The sequence below is a fragment of the Erinaceus europaeus genome, chromosome 15 (assembly GCF_950295315.1).
Source record: "Erinaceus europaeus chromosome 15, mEriEur2.1, whole genome shotgun sequence".
NCBI classification, from domain to species: domain Eukaryota; kingdom Metazoa; phylum Chordata; class Mammalia; order Eulipotyphla; family Erinaceidae; genus Erinaceus; species Erinaceus europaeus.
In genome coordinates, this window is record NC_080176.1 from 94,822,843 (window position 1) to 94,849,359 (window position 26,517).

Below are 26,517 nucleotides of genomic sequence, written 5' to 3' on the forward strand. Positions count from 1 at the left end.
CTGTGGGCCCCGTGGACAGCCCTCCTGTGGGCCCCATGGACAGCCCTCCTGTGGGCCCCATGGACAGCCCTCCTGTGGGCCCCGTGGACAGTCCTCCTGTGGGCCCCATGGACAGCCCTCCTGTGGGCCCCATGGGCAGCCCTCCTGTGGGCCCCGTGGACAGCCCTCCTGTGGGCCCCATGGACAGTCCTCCTGTGGGCCCCATGGGCAGCCCTCCTGTGGGCCCCATGGGCAGCCCTCCTGTGGGCCCTGTGGACAGCCCTCCTGTGGGCCCCATGGACAGTCCTCCTGTGGGCCCCATGGACAGTCCTCCTGTGGGCCCCATGGACAGCCCTCCTGTGCGCCCTGTGGACAGTCCTCCTGTGGGCCCCGTGGACAATCCTCCTGTGGGCCCCATGGGCAGCCCTCCTGTGGGCCCCATGGAAAGCCCTCCTGTGGGCCCCATGGGCAGCCCTCCTGTGGGCCCCGTGGGCAGCCCTCCTGTGGGCCCCGTGGACAGTCCTCCTGTGGGCCCCATGGACAGTCCTCCTGTGGGCCCCGTGGACAGCCCTCCTGTGGGCCCCGTGGACAGCCCTCCTGTGGGCCCCATGGACAGTCCTCCTGTGGGCCCCGTGAACAGTCCTCCTGTGGGCCCCGTGGACAGCCCTCCTGTGGGCCCCGTGGACAGCCCTCCTGTGGGCCCCATGGACAGTCCTCCTGTGGCCCCTGTGCATGGCCCTCCTGTGGGCCCCATTCTTGGCCCTCCTGTGGGCAGGGCTCCTCCTGGGCCTAGTGTTCACCCTCCTCTGCTGCCTTTCCTGCTGTGACATGGCCTGTCTCTTGCCTTGCAGTTTGGAGCTGAATTCCGGAGGTTCTCCCTGGACCGGCACAAGCCCGGCCGGTTTGAGGATTTCTACCAGCTGGTGGTGCACACCCACCTCCTGTCCAACACGGAGGTGACCATCGGTTATGCAGACGTGCACGGTGACCTGCTGCCCATCAACAACGACGACAACTTTTGCAAGGCCGTGTCCAGCGCCAACCCTCTTCTGCGCGTCTTCATCCAGAAGCGAGGTACTGAGCCCCTTGGGCATCCACTCGGCCAGGGCTGAGTCCTCCCCCTGCTCCCCACCCGCTGCAGGAGAGCCCACGCCTGATGTGCCGGCTGGACCAGGGTCCAGGCTGGACGGCCAGTGTCTGGGGAAGCGTGAGGCTGCCGTGTGTCCACAGTGGACTGAAGCAGGAGCTGGGGGCTCTGGTGAGCTGCCCACACAGCACCTCTGAGAGAAAATCACTGTTGGAGGCTGTGGGAGGGCGGCCGTGTGACTCACTGTGGCCGTGGCAGCCACCTCAGAGCCGCCATGGGGCCCGGGTTCTTGTCTGTGAGCACTGGAGAGCTGACACAACCCAGAGAGGCAGCCTGAGCCCGGCCCCATGTAGGGCAGGAACCCAGTGCTTTGGTTCGTCCCTCCCCACCCTTCTGTATCTGAAAAAGCTGCCCCGGGGACACCATGAAGCGCCAGCAGAGCAAGCTGCCCTCAGCAGCCTCTGCTTGTGGTCACTCAGCCCCTCCTGAGCCCCCATCTGGCACTGGCCACCATCAGGAGCGCAGCGGCCGAGGGGCCTGGCAGGGTGACGTCGCCTACCCGTGGGGCTGTGGGCGAGGCTGGGGTGGGGACCTCTAGAAAGGCCCACAGAGGCATCGTGGGCAGCTGAGATGCCTCCAGTTGTGGTGATGGGCCCAGGCCCTGCTCTGCATCCAGTGTCCATGCTGGGGGGCTGGGGAGGCCCGCTGACCTGGCCTCAGACCCCACTGGCTGCGCATCAGACAGCTCTGCCTCCGGGGTTTGCTGGGCGCGTCCTGCTGACCATGAAAGTCAACACAGCTGTCCCTCCCTCACCAAGGGGCCTGGCGCCAGCTTCCCCAGAGGCTGCAGGCGTCCACTCCCCACCGCAGCCCACCTGGAGCAGACCCTCGGTTTGCTGTTCCCAGGCCCCCACCTCCCAAGGCTGCTAGCTCACACGCCCTGCCTGCCCTCGGCTGTCACCCTCAGCTCCGTGTCCCTGCCCTGTCCCCTCAGCCATGTCCCTGCCTGTCCTCAGCCCACCCCACCCCAACCCCGTGTTCCTTCCTTCCTCACCCTCCATCTCTCCTGCTCCCTGTCCGTTCTCTGTCCCTCCTGTCCCCATCTGTTCTCTGTCCCTCCTGTTCCCTGTCCCTCCTGTCCTTCCTGTCCCACCATCTGTCCTCTGCCCTTTCTGCCCCCATCTGTCCTCTGTCCCTCCTGCCCCTACCTGTCCCCTGCCCCTTCTGCCCCCATCTGTCCGCTGTCCCTCTTGTCCTCTGTCCTTCCTGCTCTGTTTGGCCCCCTGTCTGCTCACAGGGGGGCTCTCTATCCCTGGGACCCCAGCCTTGCTGCAGCCCCCAGCCATGGTGTTTACACCATGGGGAAGAGTGTGGATGCCCTTGGCTGCAGGTGCACCCAGCCTGTCCTCTGTCAGAGGAGCTGGTGTGGCGCAGGGTGTGGTGGGTGGCAGGTCCCTCTGCCAACACTCTGCCTTCAGGAGGGGCCATGACACTTGGCGGCCATTCTGCTGATACATAGAAGTGAGGTGATTTGGGAAGTTGGAGGGAGTGGGCTTCCAGCCTCACCCTGTCTTTTGTCTCCTCCTCCCTCTGCCCCCAGTGACAGCCCACAGCTAACAGCAATGTCGCTGCTTGAGGCCACTTACCTCCACCCCGCCCTTGTCTGGCCTGTGGCATCAGACGCCCTCCAGAACTTTCCCCTAGCAGTCCTGGTGTTCTCTCCTGGCTGTCAGGAGCCCCCTGGACGGTGCTCAGACTGAGCCGGGAAATTGCCCCAAATCTGCATGCCTGGCCCTCAGCCCTGGGGAGACCAGTGGTAGTCTCAGCACCCCGAAAGGACCAAGTGTCAAGGGCGTGTGTCTCTATTTGCAGAAACCCCATTAAGGACTTGGCAGACACGGTGCCACTATGTATAGCCTTGTGGGTAGCACTGACATTTCAACCATGCTGAATCCTCCACCCCATGGACGGGACATGCTTCCATTTATTTGTGTCTTTAACTTCTCCCAGGGATCAGTTTTTAGTGTTTATTTTAAGTCTCACTGACTTTTGTGTTGACTTTGTATCCTGCTGCTAACTTTTTCTGTCCTAACAGCTGTTTTGCGGAACCTTCAGGATTTTCTAAGGATTAGATCACCACTGCAGACTCGTACTTTTAGTTCTTCATTTCCACTTTAGATGCCTCTTGCTACTTTTCTTGCCTAGTATCTGGCTGGGTCTTCCAGTTCTGTGTTGACTCCAGGTGCTGAGCGTGCAGGCCTGTTTGTGAGGGCTGAGGAATGCCTTCTGTCCTTCCTGTGTTTCCTGGGAGCTTTTCATAAGTGACTTTTGTTATGTGTACGAAGCTCCTTCTATTTCTGCTCTGTTGACTACTTTTCTTCCACCATGAAAAGGTGTTTAATTTTCTCATGTGCTTTTTCTTGCATCAGTTGGCATTGTCATGTGTTTTTTTTTCTCTTGTGTGGATGTGATATACTATATTGATCCAGTTTCTTGCGTTGAACTCACTTGGTTTTAGTGTATAATCCTTTTAAAATGATGCTGAACCCTCTTCACTAGCATTTTCTTGGGGACTTTTGCATTGTTGTTCACAAGGAAGTTTAGATTGGAGTATTTTTGGTAGTGTCTTTATCTGACTTTGATGTTAGGGTTAGCTGACTACATTAGTTTAGAAAGTATTACAGTGGTCCGGGAGGTGGCGCAACAGATAAAGCATTGGACTCTCAGGCATGAGGCCCTGAGTTCGATCCCCAGCAGCACATATACCAGAGTGATGTCTGGTTCTTTCTCTCTCTCCTGTCTTTTTCATCAATAAATAAATAAAATCTTTTAAAAAAATAAAGTATTCTTAAACTTGGGGGAAAGTTTGAGAAGGTCTGATATCAGTTCTTTAATAGTTGGTATAATTTACCAGTAAAAATGCCACCAGGTCCAGTGTTTTGTTAAGATTTTTTTGGTTACTTATTCAATCTTACAGGTTATATACATCAATTAGATTGTCTATTTCTTTCTTTTTTAAATATATGTATTTATTTATTTTACCTTTTGTTGCCCTTGTTGTTTTATTGAGGTAGTTATTCTTATTGTTGTCCTTGTTGGATAGGACAGAGAGAAATGGAGAGAGGAGGGGAAGACAGAGAGAGGGAGAGAAAGACAGACACCTGCAGACCTGCTTCACCGCCTGGGAAGCGACTCCCCTGCAGGTGGGGAGCCGGGGACTTGAACTGGGATCCTTACACAGGTCCTTGCTCTTTGCACCACGTGCACTTAACCCGCTGCGCTAGCGCCCAAAATTTCCCATGAGTGGTCATCCCACTTCCGGTTATCTTGTTCATCTCCAAAACTCTCTCCCTTTACACTGTCTGAACTGGAAGATGCTTTGAAGAGGGTTAAACCGGGAACAGCTGCTGGCTATGATAACATCACCCCAGAACTCATTCTTAACCTGGGTCCCGTGGCAAAGAAGTGGCTCGCTTCATTCCTGTCCCACATCTTGGAATCTGAGTCTCTGCCCAAAGTTTGGCGTCGCGCGAAGATTATAGCGGTTTTGAAACCAAAGAAAGACCCAACACTGGCCGCCAGCTATAGACCAATTTCTCTCCTCTCTGTGTGTTACAAACTCCTCAAGAGGCTGCTTCTGTCACGTATTTCTCATCTTACAGAGAAATTCCTATCACCCACCCAAGCTGGTTTCCGCCCAGGAAGATCTACCTGCGAACAAGCCCTGGCCCTCTCAACTTACATTGAGAATGGATTCCAGAAGAATTTAAAGACAGGTGCTGTCTTTGTTGATCTCACAGCAGCCTATGACACGGTCTGGCACCGTGGTCTCCTGGTCAAGATCTCAAGATGCCTGCCTCCATGGGTGGCCAACACTATATCGTTTCTTCTCCAAAACAGAAGATTCCAGGTGCATCTGGGTGACAAGTCTAGCAGATGGAGACTTGTCTCAAGTGGCCTCCCCCAGGGCTCTGTTCTGGCTCCTACGCTATTTACTATTTACATCAATGACCTCCCAGAAACTTCTTCAAGGAAGTTCATCTACGCCGATGACATCTGCTGTGCAACTCAGGCATCCAAGTTCGACATCCTCGAGGAAACACTCACGAAAGACATGTCTCTGATATCTGATTACTGTAAAAAGTGGCGACTAATCCCTAGCACTGCAAAAATGGTATCATCTGTTTTCCATCTACACCATGCCTCGGTCTCGCATGAGCTTAATGTGCAGCTTGGCGATATGAGAATCCGGCATGAAGCCCAGCCAGTCTATCTTGGCGTTACTCTCGATCGCACCCTGTCATTTCACGAACATCTCATAAAAACTGCAGCAAAGGTGGGCGCGAGGAATCACATCATTGCAAGACTGGCCAGCTCCTCATGGGGCGCGAGCACTTCCACACTGCAATCATCATCTCTGGCATTATGCTATTCCACTGCAGAATACTGTGCCCCAGTATGGTTCCGTAGCCCCCATGTCCACTTGGTCGATTCCAAATTATATTCCTCCATGAGGATAATTTCTGGAACCATCCATTCCACCCCGGTTCCATGGCTGCCAGTTCTTAGCAACATCGCCCCGCCAGATATTCGTCGGGATGCGGCATCATCTAAGTTCATTTCCCACGTCTACGCTCGACCGGACCTGCCAATATATGTGGATATCTTTGCCCACCCTGCCCAATGCTTGACGTCTCGTCACCCAATCTGGTCCCCTACGCCTACACTGAACTTCTCTGTTCCAGTCTCTTGGAAACAGAGTTGGCAGTCAGCTGAGGTCAAGAACAAACACCTCATCACAGACCCCTGCAAGCATCAACCTGGCTTTGACCTGGCACGTTATGATCGGGCCCTCCTCAATCGCTATCGAACAGGCCATGGCCGGTGCGCCGCTATGTTCCATCGCTGGGGAGCCAGAGACGACCCGAACTGCCCCTGCGGTTCCAGACAGACTATGACCCACATAGTCAACGACTGCCACCTCTCCAGATTCAGAGGAGGTCTCGAAACCTTATATCAGGCTCAACCTGACGCTGTTGACTGGCTACGGAAGAAGGGCAAACGCTAGAAGAAGAACCGCCCGACTCCCATTCATAGTACTTTTAAATTCCTTCTTACTTGTATAGAAGTGGTAGTGATTCAAGCTCCTTTTCTGATTTTAGTCTTCTCTCTCTCTTTTCCCCCCAGGGTTTTTGCTGGGGCTCGATGCCTGCACTACAAATCCACTGCTCCTGGAGGCCATTTTTTCCCTTTTGCTGCCCTTGTTGTCCATCAGTGTTGTAGTTACTATTATTGTTGTTGTTGTTGTTGGATAGGACAGAGAGAAATGGAGAGAGGAGGGTAAGACAGAGGGGGAGAGAAAGACAGACACCTGCAGACCTGCTTCACCACCTGTAAAGCAACTCCCCTGCAGGTGGGGAGCCGGGGGCTTGAACCAGGATCCTTATGCCCGTCCATTAACGCTTTGTGCCACGTGCGCTTAACCCGCTGCACTACCGCCTGATTCCCCTAAATCTTTCTTGTTTAATGAAAGCATTTTGCTGTGACTCTCCCCTCGGCAGTGGTTTCTTTCACTATATAGCTTTGATATGTTGTCTTTCATCTTACTCATCACTAAGTATTTTCCAGATTCCTTAGGATCCTTATTTGGCCCACTGTCTGAAAATGCCATGGTTTTGTGAATTTTCTAGGTTTTTTGTTTTGTTTGTGTGTGTGTGTGTGTGTGTGTGTGTGTATGCATGTGATTCCATCTTCATCCTATTGCCATCAGAGATAATACTTTGTATGATGTTTGTCTTTTTATATCTGAGACTTACTTTGTTGCCTGAATTATGATGTCTTGGAAAATGTCCCGAGTTCTCTGGAGACAATATTTGCTATTGTTGGTGGAGTGTTCTGTGTGACAATCAGATGCAGTTGGTTTGTTGTGCTGACTCCTCTGCTTATCTTCCGTGTGGTGTTGTGTCCACTGTTGTGGTAGTGAAGTCTCCAGCTGTCTATTTTTCCTGTCAAATATATCTGTTTGGGAGGCCTGGTGGTGACTCACTCAGTCAAGTGCATGCACATCACCACACTCAAAGACATGGGTCAAGCCCCTGGTTCCCACCTGCAGGAGGAATCTTCACTAGCAGTGAGCAGAGCTGCAGCTGTCTGTCTTTCTCTCCCTCCACTTCTCTCTGTCTCTGTCATAAAGAAAAAAATATGACTGATGGGAGCAGTGGAGTCATGATGTTAGCACCTAACCCCAGCAATAACCTTGGTGGGAGGAGAGGGAGAAAGAGAGAGGGAGAGGGAAAAGGAAATATGTGGGGTTTTGCTTCATATGTCCTTAGATCTGCAGGTGTTTATGGTTTCTGTCTTTTTGTGGGATGGGAATGTTTGTATGCTGGCATTCTTGGTTTCTGTTTTGCTTGAAGTCTGTTTTGATGTGGGTATACCTATCCAGCTCACTTGTGTGACTGTTTACGTGAGTAGTCTCTTTCCACCTTTCACTTTGAACCTGCTTGCTATCAATCTCAAGTAAGTTTCTTTGGCCAGCAGTTAGTGGGGTATGTGTTGTTATGCAGTCTGCCAAGCTGTCTTTGTTACAGAGTCCAGTCTATTCACACTGTGTTCAGCTGGGGCTACAGCCTAGTGGCTAGAGTACAGGTCTTGCAGGCATGAGGTTCCAGATTTGACCCTTGGCACTGTGTGTCCCAGAGGGGTGCTCTGGTATCTCTCTTCCTCTCTTGTTGAAATAAGTATTTTAAGATAAAACAGAGTTTTATGGTAAAGAGGGACTTTTTTCTGTCTTTGTGCAGCGTCTCTGTATGCCTTACAGCTTTTTATCTCTTATTTTCTGCATCTTTGTACGCCTTACAGCTTTTTATCTCTTATTTTCTGCGTCTCTGTACGCCTTACAGCTTTTTATCTCTTATTTTCTGCGTCTCTGTACGCCTTACAGCTTTTTATCCCTTATTTTCTGCGTCTCTGTACGCCTTACAGCTTTTTATCCCTTATTTTCTGCATCTCTGTACACCTTACAGCTTTTTATCCCTTATTTTCTGCGTCTCTGTACGCCTTACAGCTTTTTATCTCTTATTTTCTGCGTCTCTGTACGCCTTACAGTTTTTTATCTCTTATTTTCTGCGTCTCTGTATGCCTTACAGCTTTTTTATCATCTCTTATTTTCTGCGTCTCTGTATGCCTTACAGCTTTTTATCTCTTATTTTCTGCGTCTCTGTATGCCTTACAGCTTTTTATCTCTTATTTTCTGTGTCTCTGTACGCCTTACAGCTTTTTATCCCTTATTTTCTGCGTCTCTGTACGCCTTACAGCTTTTTATCTCTTATTTCCTGCGTCTCTGTATGCCTTACAGCTTTTTTTATCATCTCTTATTTTCTGTGTCTCTGTATGCCTTACAGCTTTTTATCTCTTATTTTCTGCATCTCTGTATGCCTTACAGCTTTTTATCTCTTATTTCCTGCATCTCTGTATGTCTTACAGCTTTTTATCTCTTATTTTCTGCATTCTCTGTACGCCTTACAGCTTTTTATCTCTTATTTTCTGTGTCTCTGTACGCCTTACAGCTTTTTATCTCTTATTTTCTGCGTCTCTGTACGCCTTACAGCTTTTATCCCTTATTTTCTGCGTCTCTGTACGCCTTACAGCTTTTTATCTCTTATTTTCTGCGTCTCTGTACGCCTTACAGCTTTTTATCTCTTATTTTCTGCGTCTCTGTACGCCTTACAGCTTTTTATCTCTTATTTTCTGCGTCTCTGTACGCCTTACAGCTTTTTATCTCTTATTTTCTGCGTCTCTGTACGCCTTACAGCTTTTTATCCCTTATTTTCTGCGTCTCTGTACGCCTTACAGCTTTTTATCCCTTATTTTCTGCGTCTCTGTACGCCTTACAGCTTTTTAATCTCTTATTTTCTGCGTCTCTGTACGCCTTACAGCTTTTTATCTCTTATTTTCTGCATCTCTGTACGCCTTACAGCTTTTTATCTCTTATTTTCTGCATTCTCTGTACGCCTTACAGCTTTTTATCCCTTATTTTCTGCGTCTCTGTACGCCTTACAGCTTTTTATCTCTTATTTTCTGCGTCTCTGTACGCCTTACAGCTTTTTATCTCTTATTTTCTGCGTCTCTGTACGCCTTACAGCTTTTTATCTCTTATTTCCTGCGTCTCTGTACGCCTTACAGCTTTTTATCTCTTATTTTCTGCGTCTCTGTACGCCTTACAGCTTTTTATCTCTTATTTTCTGCGTCTCTGTACGCCTTACAGCTTTTTATCTCTTATTTTCTGCACTCTCTCCTTTTGCGTCTTGTATTCTTGTAGTGAGACTTGCCTTTATTTGCCTTTTGTACATTGTGGCTGTTTTCTTTTGGAGATCACACGTAACGCTAAAGTGGTAGCACTGGCCTGCGTGTGTGCTGACTTTACTGCTGGCTTGTCGGCTTGTTTCTTCGTACCGCTTTTCCTAGAAGAGACAGCTCTGTCCCTGCCCGCCCGGCTCACCTGCAGGCCCCCAGGGCAGCAGCCGCAGTCACAGACCTCCAGCTGTTCCTTGTCTGGGGTGTCTGGATTTCACCCCAAACAGTGTGCCAGACGCAGGACTCTAGATGGCCTGGACCAATGGCATGTGACCTGCGCCCTGTGGCCCGCACCCTGTGGCCCACAGTCCCTGAGGACAGTGCTGCTGGTGTGTGGTGCTGCCTGGTGTGTGGTGGCTCCCTTTGCATCTGTGAGCCCCCAGCGTCGCTGCCCTGTCTCAGCATGGGCCTCTCTGGGGCCTCTCACTGGAGCTCACTAGGTTTCCTGCATTTCACATCATCTTCTGTCAAACTGGGGAGTTTTCACGCATTCTTTCTGAACGTTTCTCTGTGCAGTGGGTCTGCTGGAACTGGTGACTGTGATCCACGTGGCACTGGCACGGTGTGCTGTCCTCGCTCCGTTACTTCCAGCCCTCGGCCTGGAGTATCCTCTGTCCTGTCCACACGCCCACCGGCTTTGCCTCCCTGCAGTCAAGTCTGCTTTTCTGGGATTGTACTTTCTGCTCTAGGATTTCGTGTTGATTGCTTTTGAGGTGTTTCTGTCTTTATTAATAGTCCTATTTTGTTACTTCATGTTTTTTTACTCCTTCCACCTCTTCCTTCTTCTGGCACCTTTGTGGTAGTTGCTTTAAAATCTTTGTCTAATATGTCTTCCACGAGCCTTTCAGAAGCAGATCTTGTCAGATTTTTTCTAATAGGGCATATGTGTATTTTGCCTCCAGGGTTACCACTGGGGCTCATGCCTGCACTCTGAATCCACTGCTCCTCGAGGCCATTTTCTTCCCATTTTTGTTGCCCTTGTTGTTATTATTGTTACTGTTGGATAGGACAGAGAGAAATTGAGAGCTATGGAGAAGACAGAGACGGGGAGAGAAATATAGACACCTGCAGACCTGCTTCACTGCCTGTGAAGTGAACCCCCCTGCAGGTGGGGAGCCGGGGGCTCAAACTGGGATCCTTATATTAGTCCTTGTGCTTGGCACCATGTGCGCTTAACCTGATACACTACCACCTGGCCCCAAATTTTTTATTTATTTATTTTTACCAGAGCACTGCTCAGCTCTGGCCTATGGTGGTACAGGGGATTGAACCTGGGACTTGGAAACCTCAGGCATCAGAGTCTCTTTGCATAACCATTTTGCTGTCTCCCCCTCACTGGGGCCTATTTTTGTTTCCTTATAGGCAGTGTGGATCTTTGGTGAACACTAAACACTTGCATCTATACTGGGCTCAGTGTGGAAATCGGGTTCCCCCTTTTTAGGTATGCTCTGTTTTGGTGTTGTGTCTGGCTTTGTCAGTGTTGTCATTCTGACTGGGGAGTCACATGGGGTCTCAGGTCCCCTATGAGGTCATCTGGGGGTCACATGGGGTCTGAGTTCTCTCTGAGGTCACCTGGGGTCACTCTGAGGTCACCTGAGTGTCACATGTGGTTTCAGGTCCCCTCTGAAGTCACCTGGGGGTCATCTGGGGTGTCAGGTCCACTCTGAGGTCATCTGAGTGTCACGTTGGGTCTTGGTCCACTCGGAGGTCACATGGCTGTTACATAGGGTGTCAGGTCCACTCTGAGGTCACCTGAGTGTCACATGGGGTCTTGGTCCTCTCTCATATGGCTGTCACATGGGATCTCGTACGTTCTTCTGAGCCTGTCTCTGGGCTAAAGGTCACTTGCATCTTCCTTATGTCTGGCTGTCTCTGAACATCCTCCCTGTCATCACATCTGGCTCCCACGTGGGGCCCAGTGGGAAATGGATGCTCTGCCCCGGACGAGGCCCCTAGGAGGGGCAGATACTTGGGGAGGGGTCTCCCCAGGACCCTCTGAAGCAGGACAGGCTCCCCGAGTGCAGGGGCTGGGAGTAGATATCGGGCACCAAGGGGATCCTGTGAGAGTTGACATCTCCCTGAATGCCCGGTCCCCTCTCCCCAAATGCCCAAGCCAAGCCCCCTCCCCCCAACAAGCTCCCAGCAGCCTCCAGAATGTCAGAGTCCCCAGAGGAGTCTGCCCGTGGGGGATGCCTGCCTCTGACTGAGGAGGATCCTGTGGAGAATAGCTGAATGCTCACAGCTCCCTGATCACACAAGTGACTGGGCCTGACTGACAGCTCAGTGCATCAGAGCACAGGACGTGCATACTTGAGCCCATAAGTGCCAGAGCTGAGCTGAGTAGTGGTGTGTGTGTGTGTGTGTGTGTGTGTGTGTGTGTGCTCGAGAGCCTACCCTTATCTCATAAAAATAAATCACTACAAAGCATAAACAGGACTGTAGAGACAGCATAATGGTTCTACAAAAGATTATCATACCGGAGGCTCTGAAGTTCTGGGTTCAATCCCCAATACCACCATGAGGCAGAGCAGAGCAGAGCTCTAATAAAACAATAAAATGAAGCTTAAAATTAAATTAAAATAATTAAGTAAATATGTGGCCATTGAGCTGCATTCTTTCAGTGGGAGAACACAAGGGCGGGCAGACTACAGTCTGGGCTTTGTGGGCTTTCTCCTTCAAGTCCAGCCACCATGGATCACTCCAAATGCAGGAATCTGCAGGCACAGAGGGCTGTCTCTCAAGCACTTTATAGTCTGCAGGGACCTGAAACCAATCCCCCGAGAGAGACTATCAAAATTGGTTCATGTCTTCAACAGCAAGGAGGTCAGGACCCCTACCCACCACACTGTGCGGAGGTCATCTGACTGTCTCAGTAAAGATGTAAAAAGCAGAGAGCAGGAATGCAGAAGCAGCTGTCTTGGTTGGGTACATGTGGCCCCACTTCAAGCCCTAGCACCACGTAGCAATGCGTGGACACTGGAGGAAGCTGTCATGCTGTGTGATTCTTCCTCTTTGTGTCTCTAAATGAGGAAAGCCAGTCAGGTAGTTGTGAGACTGCACATGGATGAGGCCTCGGCCCACCAAAGTAACAGAAGTGTAGAAAGCAAGAGCCAAGGTGACAGAAGTGTAGAGAGCAAGAGCCAAAGTGACAGAAGTGTAGAGAGCAAGAGCCAAAGTGACAGAAGTGTAGAGAGCAAGACCCAAAGTGACTGAAGTGTAGAGAGCAAGACCCAAAGTGACTGAAGTGTAGAGAGCAAGACCCAAAGTGACAGAAGTGTAGAGAGCAAGAGCCAAAGTGACAGAAGTGTAGAGAGCAAGAGCCAAAGTGACAGAAGTGAAGACAGCAAGACTCAAAGTGACAGAAGTGTAGAGAGCAAGACCCAAAGTGACAGAAGTGTACAGAGCAAGACCCAAAGTGACAGAAGTGTAGAGAGCAAGACCCAAAGTGACAGAAGTGTAGAGAGCAAGAGCCAAAGTGACAGAAGTGTAGAGAGCAAGAGCCAAAGTGACAGAAGTGTAGAGAGCAAGACCCAAAGTGACAGAAGTGTAGAGAGCAAGAGCCAAAAAGGGACAGAAGTGTAGAGAGCAAGACCCAAAGTGACAGAAGTGTACAGAGCAAGACCCAAAGTGACAGAAGTGTAGAGAGCAAGACCCAAAGTGACAGAAGTGTAGAGAGCAAGAGCCAAAGTGACAGAAGTGTAGAGAACAAGACCCAAAGTGACAGAAGTGTAGGAGAGCAAGACCCAAAGTGACAGAAGTGTAGAGAGCAAGACCCAAAGTGACGGAAGTGTAGGAGAGCAAGACCCAAAGTGACGGAAGTGTAGGAGAGCAAGACCCAAAGTGACAGAAGTGTAGAGAGCAAGACCCAAAGTGACGGAAGTGTAGTAGAGCAAGACCCAAAGTGACGGAAGTGTAGAGAGCAAGACCCAAAGTGACGGAAGTGTAGAGAGCAAGACCCAAAGTGACAGAAGTGTAGAGAGCAAGAGCCAAAGTGACAGAAGTGTACAGAGCAAGACCCAAAGTGACAGAAGTGTAGAGAGCAAGACCCAAAGTGACGGAAGTGTAGAGAGCAAGACCCAAAGTGACAGAAGTGTAGTAGAGCAAGACCCAAAGTGACAGAAGTGTAGAGAGCAAGACCCAAAGTGACAGAAGTGTACAGAGCAAGACCCAAAGTGACGGAAGTGTAGAGAGCAAGACCCAAAGTGACAGAAGTGTAGTAGAGCAAGACCCAAAGTGACAGAAGTGTAGAGAGCAAGACCCAAAGTGACAGAAGTGTAGTAGAACAAGACCCAAAGTGACAGAAGTGTAGAGAGTAAGAGCCAAAGTGACTGAAGTGTAGAGAGAAAAATCCAAAGTAACAGAAGTGTAGAAAGCATGACCCAAAGTGACAGAAGTGTAGAGAGCAAGACCCAAAGTGACAGAAGTGTAGAGAGCAAGACCCAAAGTGACAGAAGTGTAGAGAGCAAGACCCAAAGTGACAGAAGTGTAGAGAGCAAGACCCAAAGTGACAGAAGTGTAGAGAGCAAGACTCAAAGTGACAGAAGTGTAGAGAGCAAGACTCAAAGTGACAGAAGTGTAGAGAGCAAGACCCAAAGTGACAGAAGTGTAGAGAGCAAGACCCAAAGTGACAGAAGTGTAGAGAGCAAGACCCAAAGTGACAGAAGTGTAGTAGAGCAAGACCCAAAGTAACTGAAGTGTAGAGAGCAAGACCCAAAGTGACTGAAGTGTACAGAGCAAGACCCAAAGTGACTGAAGTGTAGAGAGCAAGAGTCAAAGTGACAGAAGTTAGGGCTCCAGGAGCAGTGGATTCGTAGTGCAGGCATGGAGTCCCAGCAGTAACCCTTATAGTTTTTGAAATAACTCAGAGTCCACAGGCAGAGCCACTACTCCAGCCTGATAGTGTTTGTGGAAGTAACTCAACTGGTAGAGCACTGGATGTATGCCTGACACTCTTCTTTTAATCCCTGGCACCATGTGTACTGGAGTGGTGCTCTGGCTTCTCTCTCTCTTCGACTCTCACATATATATATATTTTTAATTTTTTATTTGTATTTATTTTCCCTTTTGTTGCCCTTGTTGTAGTTATTATTGTTGTTATTGATGTCATCATTAAGATAAGACAGAGAGAAATGGAGAGAGAAGAGGAAGATAGAGATGGGGAGAGAAAGACAGACACCTGCAAACCCACTTCACCACCTGTGAAGCGACTCCCCTGCGGGTGGGGAGCCGGGGGCTCAAATGGGATCCTTTCGCCGGTCCTTGTGCTTCGGTCCACATGCACTTAACCCGCTACGCTACCGTCTGACTCCTATATATATATATATGTATTTTTTATTGTTGTAGTTATTATTATTATTTTAATTTATATCTTTATTGGGGAATTAATGTTTTACGTTCAACAGTAAATACAATAGTTTGTACATGCATAACATTCCCCAGTTCCCCATTTAACAATACAACCCCCACTATGTCATTTATCATCCTTCATGGACCTGTCTATATATATATTTTAAGGCATAGATACTCACATGACACTGTAGTATGAAAGGTGTGTGGTGGGGAGATGCCATCTCAGTGTGTGAGGACCCACATGGGAGCACCATATGCAGCAGGTGCTTTGGTTTATGCCCTCTCTCCGCCTCTCTCCCTGTCTGTCTCTCTGTCCTACATTCTAAACTATAAGTCTGCCGGCAACAGTGGGAATGTGAAGTCATCCTGAGTCCCCAGTGGAAAGCTGGGTGGTGGCGGAGCAGCCGGAGTGCCAGGCGGAGTCCCCAGCACCAAACAAGGAAAGAAAGCAGGTGTAGTGTTGTTAAGGTATGGGCCATTGTTTCAATATGATTTTTTCTTTTCTCTTTTAACCCGAGCACTGCTCAGCCTAGGGTGGTGCAGGGGATTGAACTTGGAACTTTGGAGCCTCAGACATGAGTCACTTTGCATAATCATTATGCCACCTAGGCCTGCCCTGACTCTCCTTTCTAATGCCATGTATTCTTTATGATACAGTCCGATTTCTAGGCCACACTGGGGTTCTAGGGCTCCTGGCCAGACCCCTATGGTGGGTGGTCTGCACCTGGAGCTCAGACAACAGTCTGGGAACACCTTACAATGTCTCTTCCTGGGACCCTGGCAGGGGACACTTTCCTTAAGGCTCCCAGTGGCATTTCTGCCTGAGGTCCATTCGCCTGTCAAGTTTCTCCCCTGCACTTCCCAGGTAGCTGCCTCCTTCTGTCCAAGCCCTGTCCCTTTGTGAGGTAGGCATCCTCCCTGCCTAGTGCTGCCCTGGCCTGTGTCTGCATTTGGGCCTGAGACTCAGCCACAGTGGAGGAGCTGCCTCCCTCCCACACCCGGAACTTTTGGGGAAGCTGGTCCTTGGTCAAGAGAAAGCAGAACACAGCATGACAGGAACGGCAAGCACTCACTCCCCCACTTAGCCGTCAGCTAAATCCTCACAGTCTCTCCTTACTTAGGAAGACGGGCCCAGAGCTAGAGGAATCCTGGCTGAATTTCTTTTTTAACATTTATTTTATGAGAAAGGAGAAACCAAGTGCTGAGGATTGAACCAGGTCTCGGGCTTGTGAGCCGGTGCCCAGCGCTGAGCCCTCCCTCTCCTTCTGCCCCTCAACTGATTTTCACTTGTTCTGCTTCAGCAGGTGATGTGAGACTTGATGAAAACGCAAGTGTACTTTTAAAGTCAACTTCAACATTGCACATTTGCACGTTTCTGTTAACTGCTAATGATGTCTGACATTCTTTGTTTCCCTGGAGTGAGGAAGACACGCTTCTAAGTGTCTTATCTGAAGGGGCATGACTGGAGGCAGGAGATACTTGCTGTGATCTCAGTTAACTGAGTTTCTGGGAAAAGTACAACCCCAGGGCAGTTTCCAAACAGGTAAGGGCAGAGAGTGTGGCTGCCGGCTCCGGCGGGAGTAGGCATGTAAATCCCACTCACGGTCACTCTGGGACTCCCGGAAATAGAGCCGAGGTGTTTGGGTTTTACTCCAGGCCGCCACCACTCAGCAGGCCACACCAGGCGCTGGGTTTGGGGGCTACACGCTGTCTCCCATCTGCCTTCATCTGAGTTGTTGCTCAGGCTCGAGGTTTGGGAGAGCAGGGAGCAGAACTGGTTTTTCTAAATCAGCCTAGCGAGCCTCCTGCCCCCAGCTATCCACAGACACACGAAAGTCCTTGCTTCCCACCGGCTTGCAGAGCCCCCTTTATTCTCTGACTGCAGAGACAGAGGCCTGGCACCCGGCAGCAAAGTGCTGATTCAGCTCGCTGAGAGGGAAGCAGACCTCCCACCATCCAGAACATTCCAGTTTGTTGGAGCAGCCCTGTCCCTCAGGCGGCCTGGCCCTGCCCTGGCCCCGAGAGTGTAGAAAGTAATGAGCCATTGCACTGACCCCTGCAGTGTAGACAGTGCCAGTGCCCACAGCAGAGCTGGCCTCATTCACATGTTCGGGGCTATGCTGACTGGCGTCTTGCTTTTTAGAACCTAACAGATATGTCACTCAACCTTGTAAATCGGTTGTGTTCTTCAAATGCCTTTTCTGCTCATGACTTATTTGAAAAGAAAATCCAGACCACATGGAAAGCAGCTCCTGTGGCCTTCAGGCGGAGAGAGCAGTCGGCGGCAGATTCCAGACGCTCTCTGCCACAGCGAGTCGGCCGCAGGGCTGCGTGACGGGCCTGTGGGCACATTCCAGGGGCCGACTCTGCCCGGTCTCCGTGGCTGTTAGGCGGCCGGCCACAGTGCCCGTGCAAGCCCAGCCCTTTCTGACCTGGCGTCTGGCCTTCGCATTCACCACAAACTGTCCTGCATTTTTCCTTTCTTCATTTATAATTATTTTTAATTAGGTAGGGTGTATAGTTACAGTGTCCCACCCTTCCACCTCCCAAAGAGAGCCTCTAGAGTTCTCACAAGCTTCAGAAACTGTTTGCTTGTAAGTTCCTGTGTGCCAGTGCTCTGTCTTCTACAAGTGCAAGTGTGTGAAGCCATCTGGTAGTCGTCCTTGTTTTGCTTAGTTCGCTATGCGTCGCCACCTCCAGTTTCATCTGTGTTTGTCTCAAGGCACACAGATCGCCTTTTTTTGGATGGCAGAGTAATATTTAATGGGAGCTATGAGCAATGACTTCTTTATGCAATCATCTGTGAGTGAGCATTTAGGCTGCGTCCAGTGCTCAGTCACTGAGTGATGCTGCTATGAATATGGGGTGCACATGTCCCTTTGGATGAGTGTGTGTGTGTCTTTTGGGGTCTGCATATCAGGGCTTCTCCTGAGAGGCATTCAGAGTCAGGCATCTGTAGTTGGTGAGCCGGGGCGTTCACTGCCGTGGTCCTCTGTGGCAAGATGGGGTCTCCGCCCTTGGACAAAGCCTCACCTGTGAAGACTGAGCAGTGTGGAGACACACGAGCTGTGAGGCTGCTCCTGCTGGCTTCCCTGAGGGCTCAGCCAGCCTGGGGTGTGGCTGGGATGACGCCCAGCCAGGCCACCTCGACCCTGCACACGGGCCCCGCTGACCCCTGGCTATGTCCTGCTCCAGACTCCTGGTGCTTTTCTGAGTTCAGTGCTGTGTGTGGTTTTTCGGACCCTCAGAGTGGAACTGTGTGGGGTGATCTGGCCTCTGTTGTGGCTGGGCCTTGTCTCAGAGCAGCCCAGCCTGGGGTCCTGGCCATTCTGCAGGTGACTCCAGGTGTGGTCGTTCACACGGCCATTTAGGCCACTTCCCTGACGGGAAATGAGGTCCAGCACAGGGGCTCAGCGGGGGCTTTTTCCTGTTAAGCTCATGGTCCTGAGCAGACAGGGCCTCTCTTTGAACGCAGCCACTAAAAACAAACAGTTCCCTCCCATGAGTGTCAGCTGCGCATCTGCTTCCTGTGCGGCTGCACCATGTGCCCTCGCCGGCCTGCAGGGGTCAATCCCGGTGTCCAGTGGGCCACACCCAGGACACTGGCCCTTCTGGTGAGCCCACGGCCTCACACGGGCCTCAGTCCGGACATGGTCCTGCTATCCTGCACCGCTTTCCCCCACGGCTGCTTGTCGGTGGGGCCCAGACCCAAAGGGATGGTAGAGAGTGAATATTGGGTGTGGACTCTGCGTGGCCAGCCCACCTGGGAGAGACAGGGCCCACTGAGGGCCCCCAAGGCGCCAGGCCAGAATGCAGTTTCCAGGAAGCAGTGTGCATGGAAACGCTGCTGACATGCTCTTGTGACAAGTGCCTCCTGCCCATGGCCATGTCCCCCTCTCTGGGCGCTGCCCATGGCCATGTCCCCTCTCTCTGGGCGCTGCCCATGGCCATGTTCCCCTCTCTGGGCGCTGCCCATGGCCATGTCCCCTCTCTCTGGGTGCTGCCCATGGCCATGTCCCTCTCTCTGGGCGCTGCCCATGGCCATGTCCCCCATTTGTGGGTGCTGCCCATGGTCATGTCCCCCTCTCTGGGCACTGCCCATGGCCATGTCCCCCTCTCTGGGCGCTGCCCATGGCCATGTCCCTCTCTCTCTGGGCGCTTCCCATGGCCATGTCCCCCTCTCTGGGCGCTGCCCATGGCCATGTCCCCCTCTCTGGGCGCTGCCCATGGCCATGTCCCCCTCTCTGGGCGTTGCCCATGGCCATGTCCCCCTCTCTGGGTGCTGCCCATGGCCATGTCCCCCTCTCTGGGCGCTGCCCATGGCCATGTCCCCCTCTCTGGGCGCTGCCCATGGCCATGTCCCCCTCTCTGGGCGCTGCCCATGGCCATGTCCCCTCTCTCTCTGGGCACTGCCCATGGCCATGTCCCCCTCTCTGGGCGCTGCCCATGGCCAAGTCCCCCTTTCTGGGCGCTGCCCATGGCCCTGACGCAGAGTAGCCTGTCTGCCCTGCCCTGCCCACCCCTTGGCCTGGTTCCCCTCGCCTACTCTGTAGCCTGACCCCAGGGCCTGTTGCTCTAGTGCCTCTGAGAGGCCTCTGAGTAGCCTGGGGCCCCTCAGTCAGAGCTGGGGCTGGGAGGCTGTCCTGGAGCAGCCCCAGTGCAGCCGTGGCTACCCACGGGGTCATAACACAGCCCTCCATCAGCTCCCAAGACAAAGCTGGCTCACTGCTGACCAAGGACATCAGGCCACCAGTGACTGTCACCAAGAGCCAGGCTGTGAGCTCTTCCTGGCTGTGCGCGGCCAGGCTGCCCCTCGGGGCAGGCCTTCCTGTGTCTGGCTGCAGGTGCCGAGAGGCGCTGGGCGTGCCTGCCGGGAACCGGGCACTCGAGTGCTGGCGTGCAGGTGGTGAGTGACCCTGTCCGGGCACCGCGTCCAGTGCCACGTGAGCCCACAGGTGTCCGGGCCCTGAACCGTCTCAACCATCCTGTGATGCCTGCAGAGTTCAGCGCTGGCCATCCCCACTCAGAGCCCAGAGATAAAACTTTCCGCGGGACGTTCTTTTCCAGATGCGTCAGAGGGTTTGGATATCCTCTGCTCCGTGGTTTGTCTTCCTGTTTTTCTGTGTCTGTTCTTCCCTGTCCTGTGGAATGATTGAGCAGGGCCCTCCACTGGCCACCCAGTCCACTGCCTGCTGCCATGACCCTGGACAGCTGCACCTCATGGGCAGGCGAGGGTCGGGGTGCCACTCCCTCGCCGCCTGGGGGACGTGGCACAGCAGTGACCCCCCTGGCCGCTCCCAAGGACGGGGTGCAATGGTGAGCTGGGCCTCTTTAGTTGGAAGGATGGACCACCTTGCAGCGTGTCACTAGTGAGGGCTCACATGACCCTGGAAAAGCAAGTAGATGGCCCAGTTTACCAGTCTAGCCACTTCCATTGTTGTTTTCTTTGACAGGATTGAGAGGGAAAGAGGAGAGAGAGAGACAGAGACAGAGACACCTGCAGCCTTGCTTCACCACTCGTGAAGCCTCCCCCCTTTCCTTCTCCTTTGCTGAGAATGAGCCCAGACACGGTTCCTCCGCACACTGTCTTCATTCTCTATTTCTGGGGTGAGGGGAGGGGGTGACAGCCCACAACTGCCCTTTCCATGGAGTGGGCTCCCCTGGCACCACCCCTGGTGCTGCCCCGTGGTGCCTTCCTCATGGAAATGCAGCACGTGCAGAGCCACCCCCTGGCCTGCTGAGCTGAGGACAGTGGCTGGGGCTGCCTTGAATATGGCTCCTGACTCCTGTCCCCACCCACCAGGCATCCAGGGTGCTGCCCCGTGGTGCTTGGGCACAAACCCTTCCTCCAGACATAGCAAGCTGAAGATAGGCTGGTGGCTGGGGTCTCAGGGTGAACGTACCCTGAGCTGAAGTGGTGGCTGACAGCACCCAGCTGGGGGCCTGGCACGGGCCCAGGCAGCTGGCAGCATCACACAGCTTAGCGGGCTCTGACCAGACCAGGCCGTGGGTCTCGTGATGCTTTGCTCCCATATGGTGTATGTTGGGTATCAGCGGTAGGGAGTTCCACAAAGCCACGTCCATGGGGGCAGGGGCTGAGTGTGGACCCTAGTCCAAGTCCTGGCAGGGTTGAGGAGGGCCTGGGCAGGACAGAATCTGCCCACCGTGCACACCTCCACTGCCCTGGGGTGTGGGTCGAGGGTTGGATTCGGGTGACGGGTGGCAGCCGGCCCCATGGCCCGCTGGGGGTGAGGTGGGCAGGGCTGTGACCTGGGAGTGCTCTGCACGTGGCCGTGGGACGTGGGGGCTCCAGGCATGGGTGTGAAGCTATTTCCTGCTGCTATGATTACAGCTGTGTCCTGTGGTGGCCGCTGCCCAGCCCCAAAGTACAGGCTGCACCTCAGACCCCAGCCACACCTCTGGGTGGGGCCGGGAGGCCACTCACTCTGTGCCCCGGTCCTGCTCCCCCTCGCTCAGGGCCCCCCACCCCAGATGAGGGCCCCCCACCCCATGCTGCTCTACCCCCTGTTCTGTCTTCTACTCAGAGTTGGGGCCCACACACAGGGAGGCAGGGCTGAGGGTTGAGGGGCTCTAGTCCCATGTATGTGTGTCCATGACAGGAGGGGTGACCACCCCAGATAGACAAGCCGCTGAGACCCCCAGGCAGGAGAGGTGACCACTCCAGACAGGCAGGCCGCTGAGGCCCATGCAGCCAAGTGGGAAAGGCAAAACAGATCCTTCACTTCCATCAGTTTCCCAACTGCATGGCCTGTGCCCACAGGTCGAATGATCATGGTCACTCCTCAGAGTCCGTGTCCTGAGCAGCGTCCAGGGCCTGAGCTGACCACAGGACAGAACCCTGCACCCCACACACATTGAGAGGGTCCAGCCCACAGCAGACCCTGTGGCTTTGCAGGGACTTCCAGGAAAGGGTCGTCCTCTTGGGTCCACAACAAAGTAGGTGGGTGTGGGGGGTGGCCTGAGGGCTTTGACGTGTCTGAATTTAAAAACGTCCAACACAGATGTGGGGACAAGGCTGCATCTGCCCCAGATTATGGGGACAAGACTGCATCTGCCCCCTCTGTGGGACAGTGTCACTCAATCAGTGGCTTCCCGGGAGCTCAAGTGCCCTGGTGTCCCCACCTCCCTGTCTCTGTGAGTGAAAGTGGCCTGGGAACAGTGGAATCACATATGCATGCCAGGCTACACAGAGGCCAGGGGCAGAGCTGAGCCCCAGTGGTGCAGTCGGTCAGCGACGTGTCTACACAGGGGCCAGGGGCAGAGTCCCAGTGGTGGAATCAGTCAGTGAGGTGTCTACACAGGAGCCAGGGCAGAGTCCCAGTGACACAGTCAGTCAGCGCGGTGCCTACACAGGGGCCAGGGGCAGAGTCCAGTGGTGCAGTCGGTCAGTGCGGTGCCTACACAGGGGCCAGGGGCAGAGCCCCAGTGACACAGTCGGTCAGTGTGGTTTCTACACAGGAGCCAGGGACAGAGTCCCAGTGACGCAATTGGTCAGTACGGTGCCTACACAGGGGCCAGGGGCAGAGTCCCAGTGGTGCAGTCGGTCAGCGCGGTGCCTACACAGGGGCCTGGGGCAGTCCCAGTGGTGCAGTTGGTCAGTGCGGTGCCTACACAGAGACCAGGGGCAGAGTCCCAGTGGTGCAGTCGGTCAGTGCGATGCCTACACAGGGGCCAGGGGCAGAGTCAAAGTGACACAGTCGGTCAGCACGGTGCCTACACAGGGGTCAGGGACAGAGTCCCAGTGACGCAATCAGTCAGCGCGGTGCCTACACAAGGGCCAGGGGCAGAGTCCTAGTGACACAGTCGGTCAGCGCGGTGCCTACACAGGGGCCAGGGGCAGAGTCCCAGTGACACAATCGGTCAGTGCGGTGCCTACACAGGAGCCAGGGGCAGAGTCCCAGTGACGCAATTGGTCAGCGCGGTGCCTACACAGGGGTCAGGGGCAGAGTCCTAGTGACACAGTCGGTCAGCGCGGTGCCTACACAGGGGCCCCGGGCAGAGTCCCAGTGACACAGTCGGTCAGCGCGTTGCCTACACAGAGGCCAGGGGCAGAGTCCCAGTGACACAGTCGGTCAGCACGGTGCCTACACAGAGGCCAGGGGCAGAGTCAAAGTGACATAGTCGGTTAGCGCGGTGCCTACACAGGAGCCAGGGACAGAGTCCCAGTGACGCAATCAGTCAGTGCGGTGCCTACACAGGAGCCAGGGTCAGAGTCCCAGTGACGCAATCGGTCAGCACGGTGCCTACACAGGGGCCAGGGTCAGAGTCCAAGTGGTGCAGTCGGTCAGCACGGTGCCTACACAGGGGCCAGGGGCAGAGTCCTAGTGACACAGTCGGTCAGCACGGTGCCTACACAGAGGCCAGGGGCAGAGTCCCAGTGACGCAATTGGTCAGCGCGGTGCCTACACAGGGGCTAGGGGCAGAGTCCCAGTGGTGCAGTCGGTCAGCGCGGTGCCTACACAGAGGCCAGGGGCAGAGTCCCAGTGACACAGTCGGTCAGTGCAGTGCCTACACAGAAGCCAGGGGCAGAGTCCCAGTGACACAGTCGGTCAGCGCAGTGCCTACACAGAGGCCAGGGGCAGAGTCCCAGTGGTGCCGTTGGTCAGTGTGGTGCCTACATGGGGCCAGGGACAGAGTCCCAGTGACACAGTCGGTCAGTGCGGTGCCTACACAGAGGCCATGGGCAGAGTCCCAGTGACACAGTCAGTCAGCGCGGTGCCTACACAGAGGCCAGGGGCAGAGTCTCAGTGGTGCAGTCGGTCAGCGTGGTGCCTACATGGGGCCAGAGGCAGAGTCCCAGTGGTGCCGTCGGTCAGTGCGGTGCCTACACAGAGGCCAGGGGCAGAGTCTCAGTGGTGCAGTCGGTCAGCGTGGTGCCTACATGGGGCCAGGGGCAGAGTCCCAGTGTGCAGTCAGTCAGTGCAGTGCCTACACAGGGGCCAGGGGCAGATCCCAGTGACACAGTCGGTCAGCGTGGTGCCTACACAGGGGCCAGGGGCAGAGTCCCAGTGTGCAGTCAGTCAGTGCAGTGCCTACACAGGGGCCAGGGGCAGATCCCAGTGACACAGTCGGTCAGCGTGGTGCCTACACAGGGGCCAGGGGCAGAGTCCCAGTGTGCAGTCAGTCAGTGCGGTGCCTACACAGGGGCCAGGGGCAGATCCCAGTGACACAGTCGGTCAGTGTTGTTTTCGATGGGGTAAGGTGGTTTTCGCCGGGCTGGCTTCACCGGCACGGGCGGGTAACAGACGACCAGGGACTCATGGTTGAGCTGCAGGCAGTATCTCTTTATTCATGCAGGACGCAGCACAATCTAAGACGAGCTAAGTTAAACTCAAAGTACAGTACTCTAAAACTCACAATGCTGTCTTTATATATACTTGCCAAGTAAGGTGGAAACAGGATGTGACATAGAGAGGGTGGAGAGAAAAGTGACTGGTGAAAATCAGAGTGTGACAAAGAGGGGGCAGATTAGGCGAGAATCCTATCACTGAACCACAAATGCCCTGGAGGGAGGGTGGAACTTGTTAACAGTGGTTATGTAAATAGAATGAAGTGCTTGTGTAAATAGAATAGTGTTAAGCAGGGGGGATTTAAACCAAATGAAACAGAAGGGGTCTCATGCATACCAACAGGTCAGCGGTGCCTACACAGAGACGAGGGGCAGAGTCCCAGTGACACAGTCGGTCAGCGCGGTGCCTACACAGGGGCCAGGGGCAGAGTCCCAGTGGTGCAGTCGGTCAGCGTGGTGTCTACACAGAGACCAGGGGCAGAGTCCCAGTGGTGCAGTCGGTCAGCACGGTGCCTACACAGAGACCAGGGGCAGAGTCCCAGTTACACAGTCGGTCAGTGAGTGTCTACACAGAGGCTAGGGTCAGAGTCCCAGTGACACAGTCGGTCAGCACGGTGCCTACACAGGGGCCAGGGGCAGAGTCCTAGTGACACAGAGGCCAGGGGCAGAGTCCCAGTGACACAGTTGGTCAGTGCGGTGTCTACACGGGGGCCAGGGGCAGAGTCCCAGTGACACAGTCGGTTAGCGCGGTGCCTACACAGGGGCCGGGGCAGAGTCCAAGTGGTGCAGTCGGTCAGCACGGTGCCTACACAGGGGCCAGGGACAGAGTCCCAGTGACACAGTCGGTCAGCACGGTGCCTACACAGAGGCCAGGGGCAGAGTCCCAGTGGTGCAGTGGTCAGCGCGATGCCTACACAGAGACCAGGGTCAGAGTCCCAGTGACACAGTCGGTCAGCGTGGTGTGTACACAGGGGCCAGGGGCAGAGTCCCAGTGACACAGTCAGTCAGCATGGTGTCTACACAGAGGCCAAGGGCAGAGTCCCAGTGGTGCAGTTGGTCAGCCCGGTGCCTACACAGAGGCCAGGGGCAGAGTACCAGTGACACAGTCAGTCAGCGCGGTGCCTATACAGGGGCCAAGGGCAGAGTCCCAGTGACACAGTCGGTCAGCGCGGTGCCTACACAGAGACCAGGGGCAGAGTCCCAGTGGTGCAGTCAGTCAGCACGGTGCCTACACCGAGGCCAGGGACAGAGTCGAGCTTTTGCTACCAATCATGGCCAAAGCATCCGGGACTTGCGGCAGGGGACAAGCAGCAGGTGCTCAGCGCAGGCTGCTGCATGTGGACCCTGTGTCCACGTGGCTCTGTGGGGGTCCCTGTGTCCCCTCGGAGCTCTGAGTGGGGGTCCTTATGTCCACTTGGAGCTGTGAGTTGGGGTCCTGTGTCCATGTGGCTCTGTGGGGGTCCCTGTGTCCACTCGGAGCTCTAAGTTGGGTTCCTGTGTCCATGCGGCTCTGTGGGACTCCAGCCCAGGACGGCCCTCAGCTTTCCTGAGGGTGGTATTTGGACTTTGGAGAAGGTGCCTCTGCCTTCCCCATTCTCGCTGCCCAGACATTGTTCCGGCTGGTTCTCATGCAGAAAGGCTTCGTCATGAGCGTGAATGGCAAAGGAGTCTGCAGAGATGTGCGTGGCGTCTGTAGCTGAGGTGCTTCTCACTCACAGGAGCTGAGACAGAGATGGAGGCTGTGTGGTCAGGAGTCCTGGAGGCTCGAGCTGGGCTTGTGGTCACCCAAGGGAGACCTGTTGGTAGCAGAGGACAGTAACACCTCACCCTCTCAGTTCTCAGAGCCACCCATGAGGGCAGAGTTTCTGGCTCTAACCAGCTCACCAGGATGCACACCTGGTCCTCCTCCCACCAGGCCAGGCTTTCTCTGCCTCCATGCCCTGCAGTGTCATCCCAACACAGAGGGACAGGACAGGTCCCCTGGAGGGGCAGAGGGGCAGAACAGGCCCCTGAGGGGACAGAGGGACAGGGCCCTGAGGGGACAGACAGGCCCCTGGAAGGGACAGAGGGACAGGACAGGCTGCTGAGGGGATAGAGGGACAGGACCCTGAGGGGACAGACAGACAGGCCCCCAGAAGGGACAGAGGGACAGGATAGGCTGCTGAGGGGACAGAGGGACAGGAGGGACAGGACAGCACCCTGGGGGACAAAGGGACAAGACCCTTGAAGGGGCAGAGGTATAGGAGAGGCCACTGAGGGAACAGAGGGACAGGGCCCTGAGGGGACAGACAGGCCCCCAGAAGGGACAAAGGGACAGGACAGGCCCCTGAGGAGACAGACGGACAGGACAGGCCCCTGAGGGGACAGACAGACAGGATAGGCCCCTGAGGGGACAGAGGGACAGGAGGGACAGGCCCTGGGGGAGGGAGGGCAGAGA

At 54.2% G+C, this 26,517-nt stretch overlaps 1 protein-coding gene across 1 annotated transcript in view; it reads left to right on the forward strand.

Moving 5' to 3' along the window:
• Positions 1–26,517, forward strand: part of PARD6G (par-6 family cell polarity regulator gamma) — a 56,769-nt gene that overhangs the window by 23,471 nt on the left and 6,781 nt on the right. The window contains exon 2 of the mRNA XM_007537093.3: positions 831–1,053. Coding sequence (XP_007537155.1) covers positions 831–1,053 — 223 coding nt within the window. The remainder of the gene's footprint in view (positions 1–830; positions 1,054–26,517) is intronic.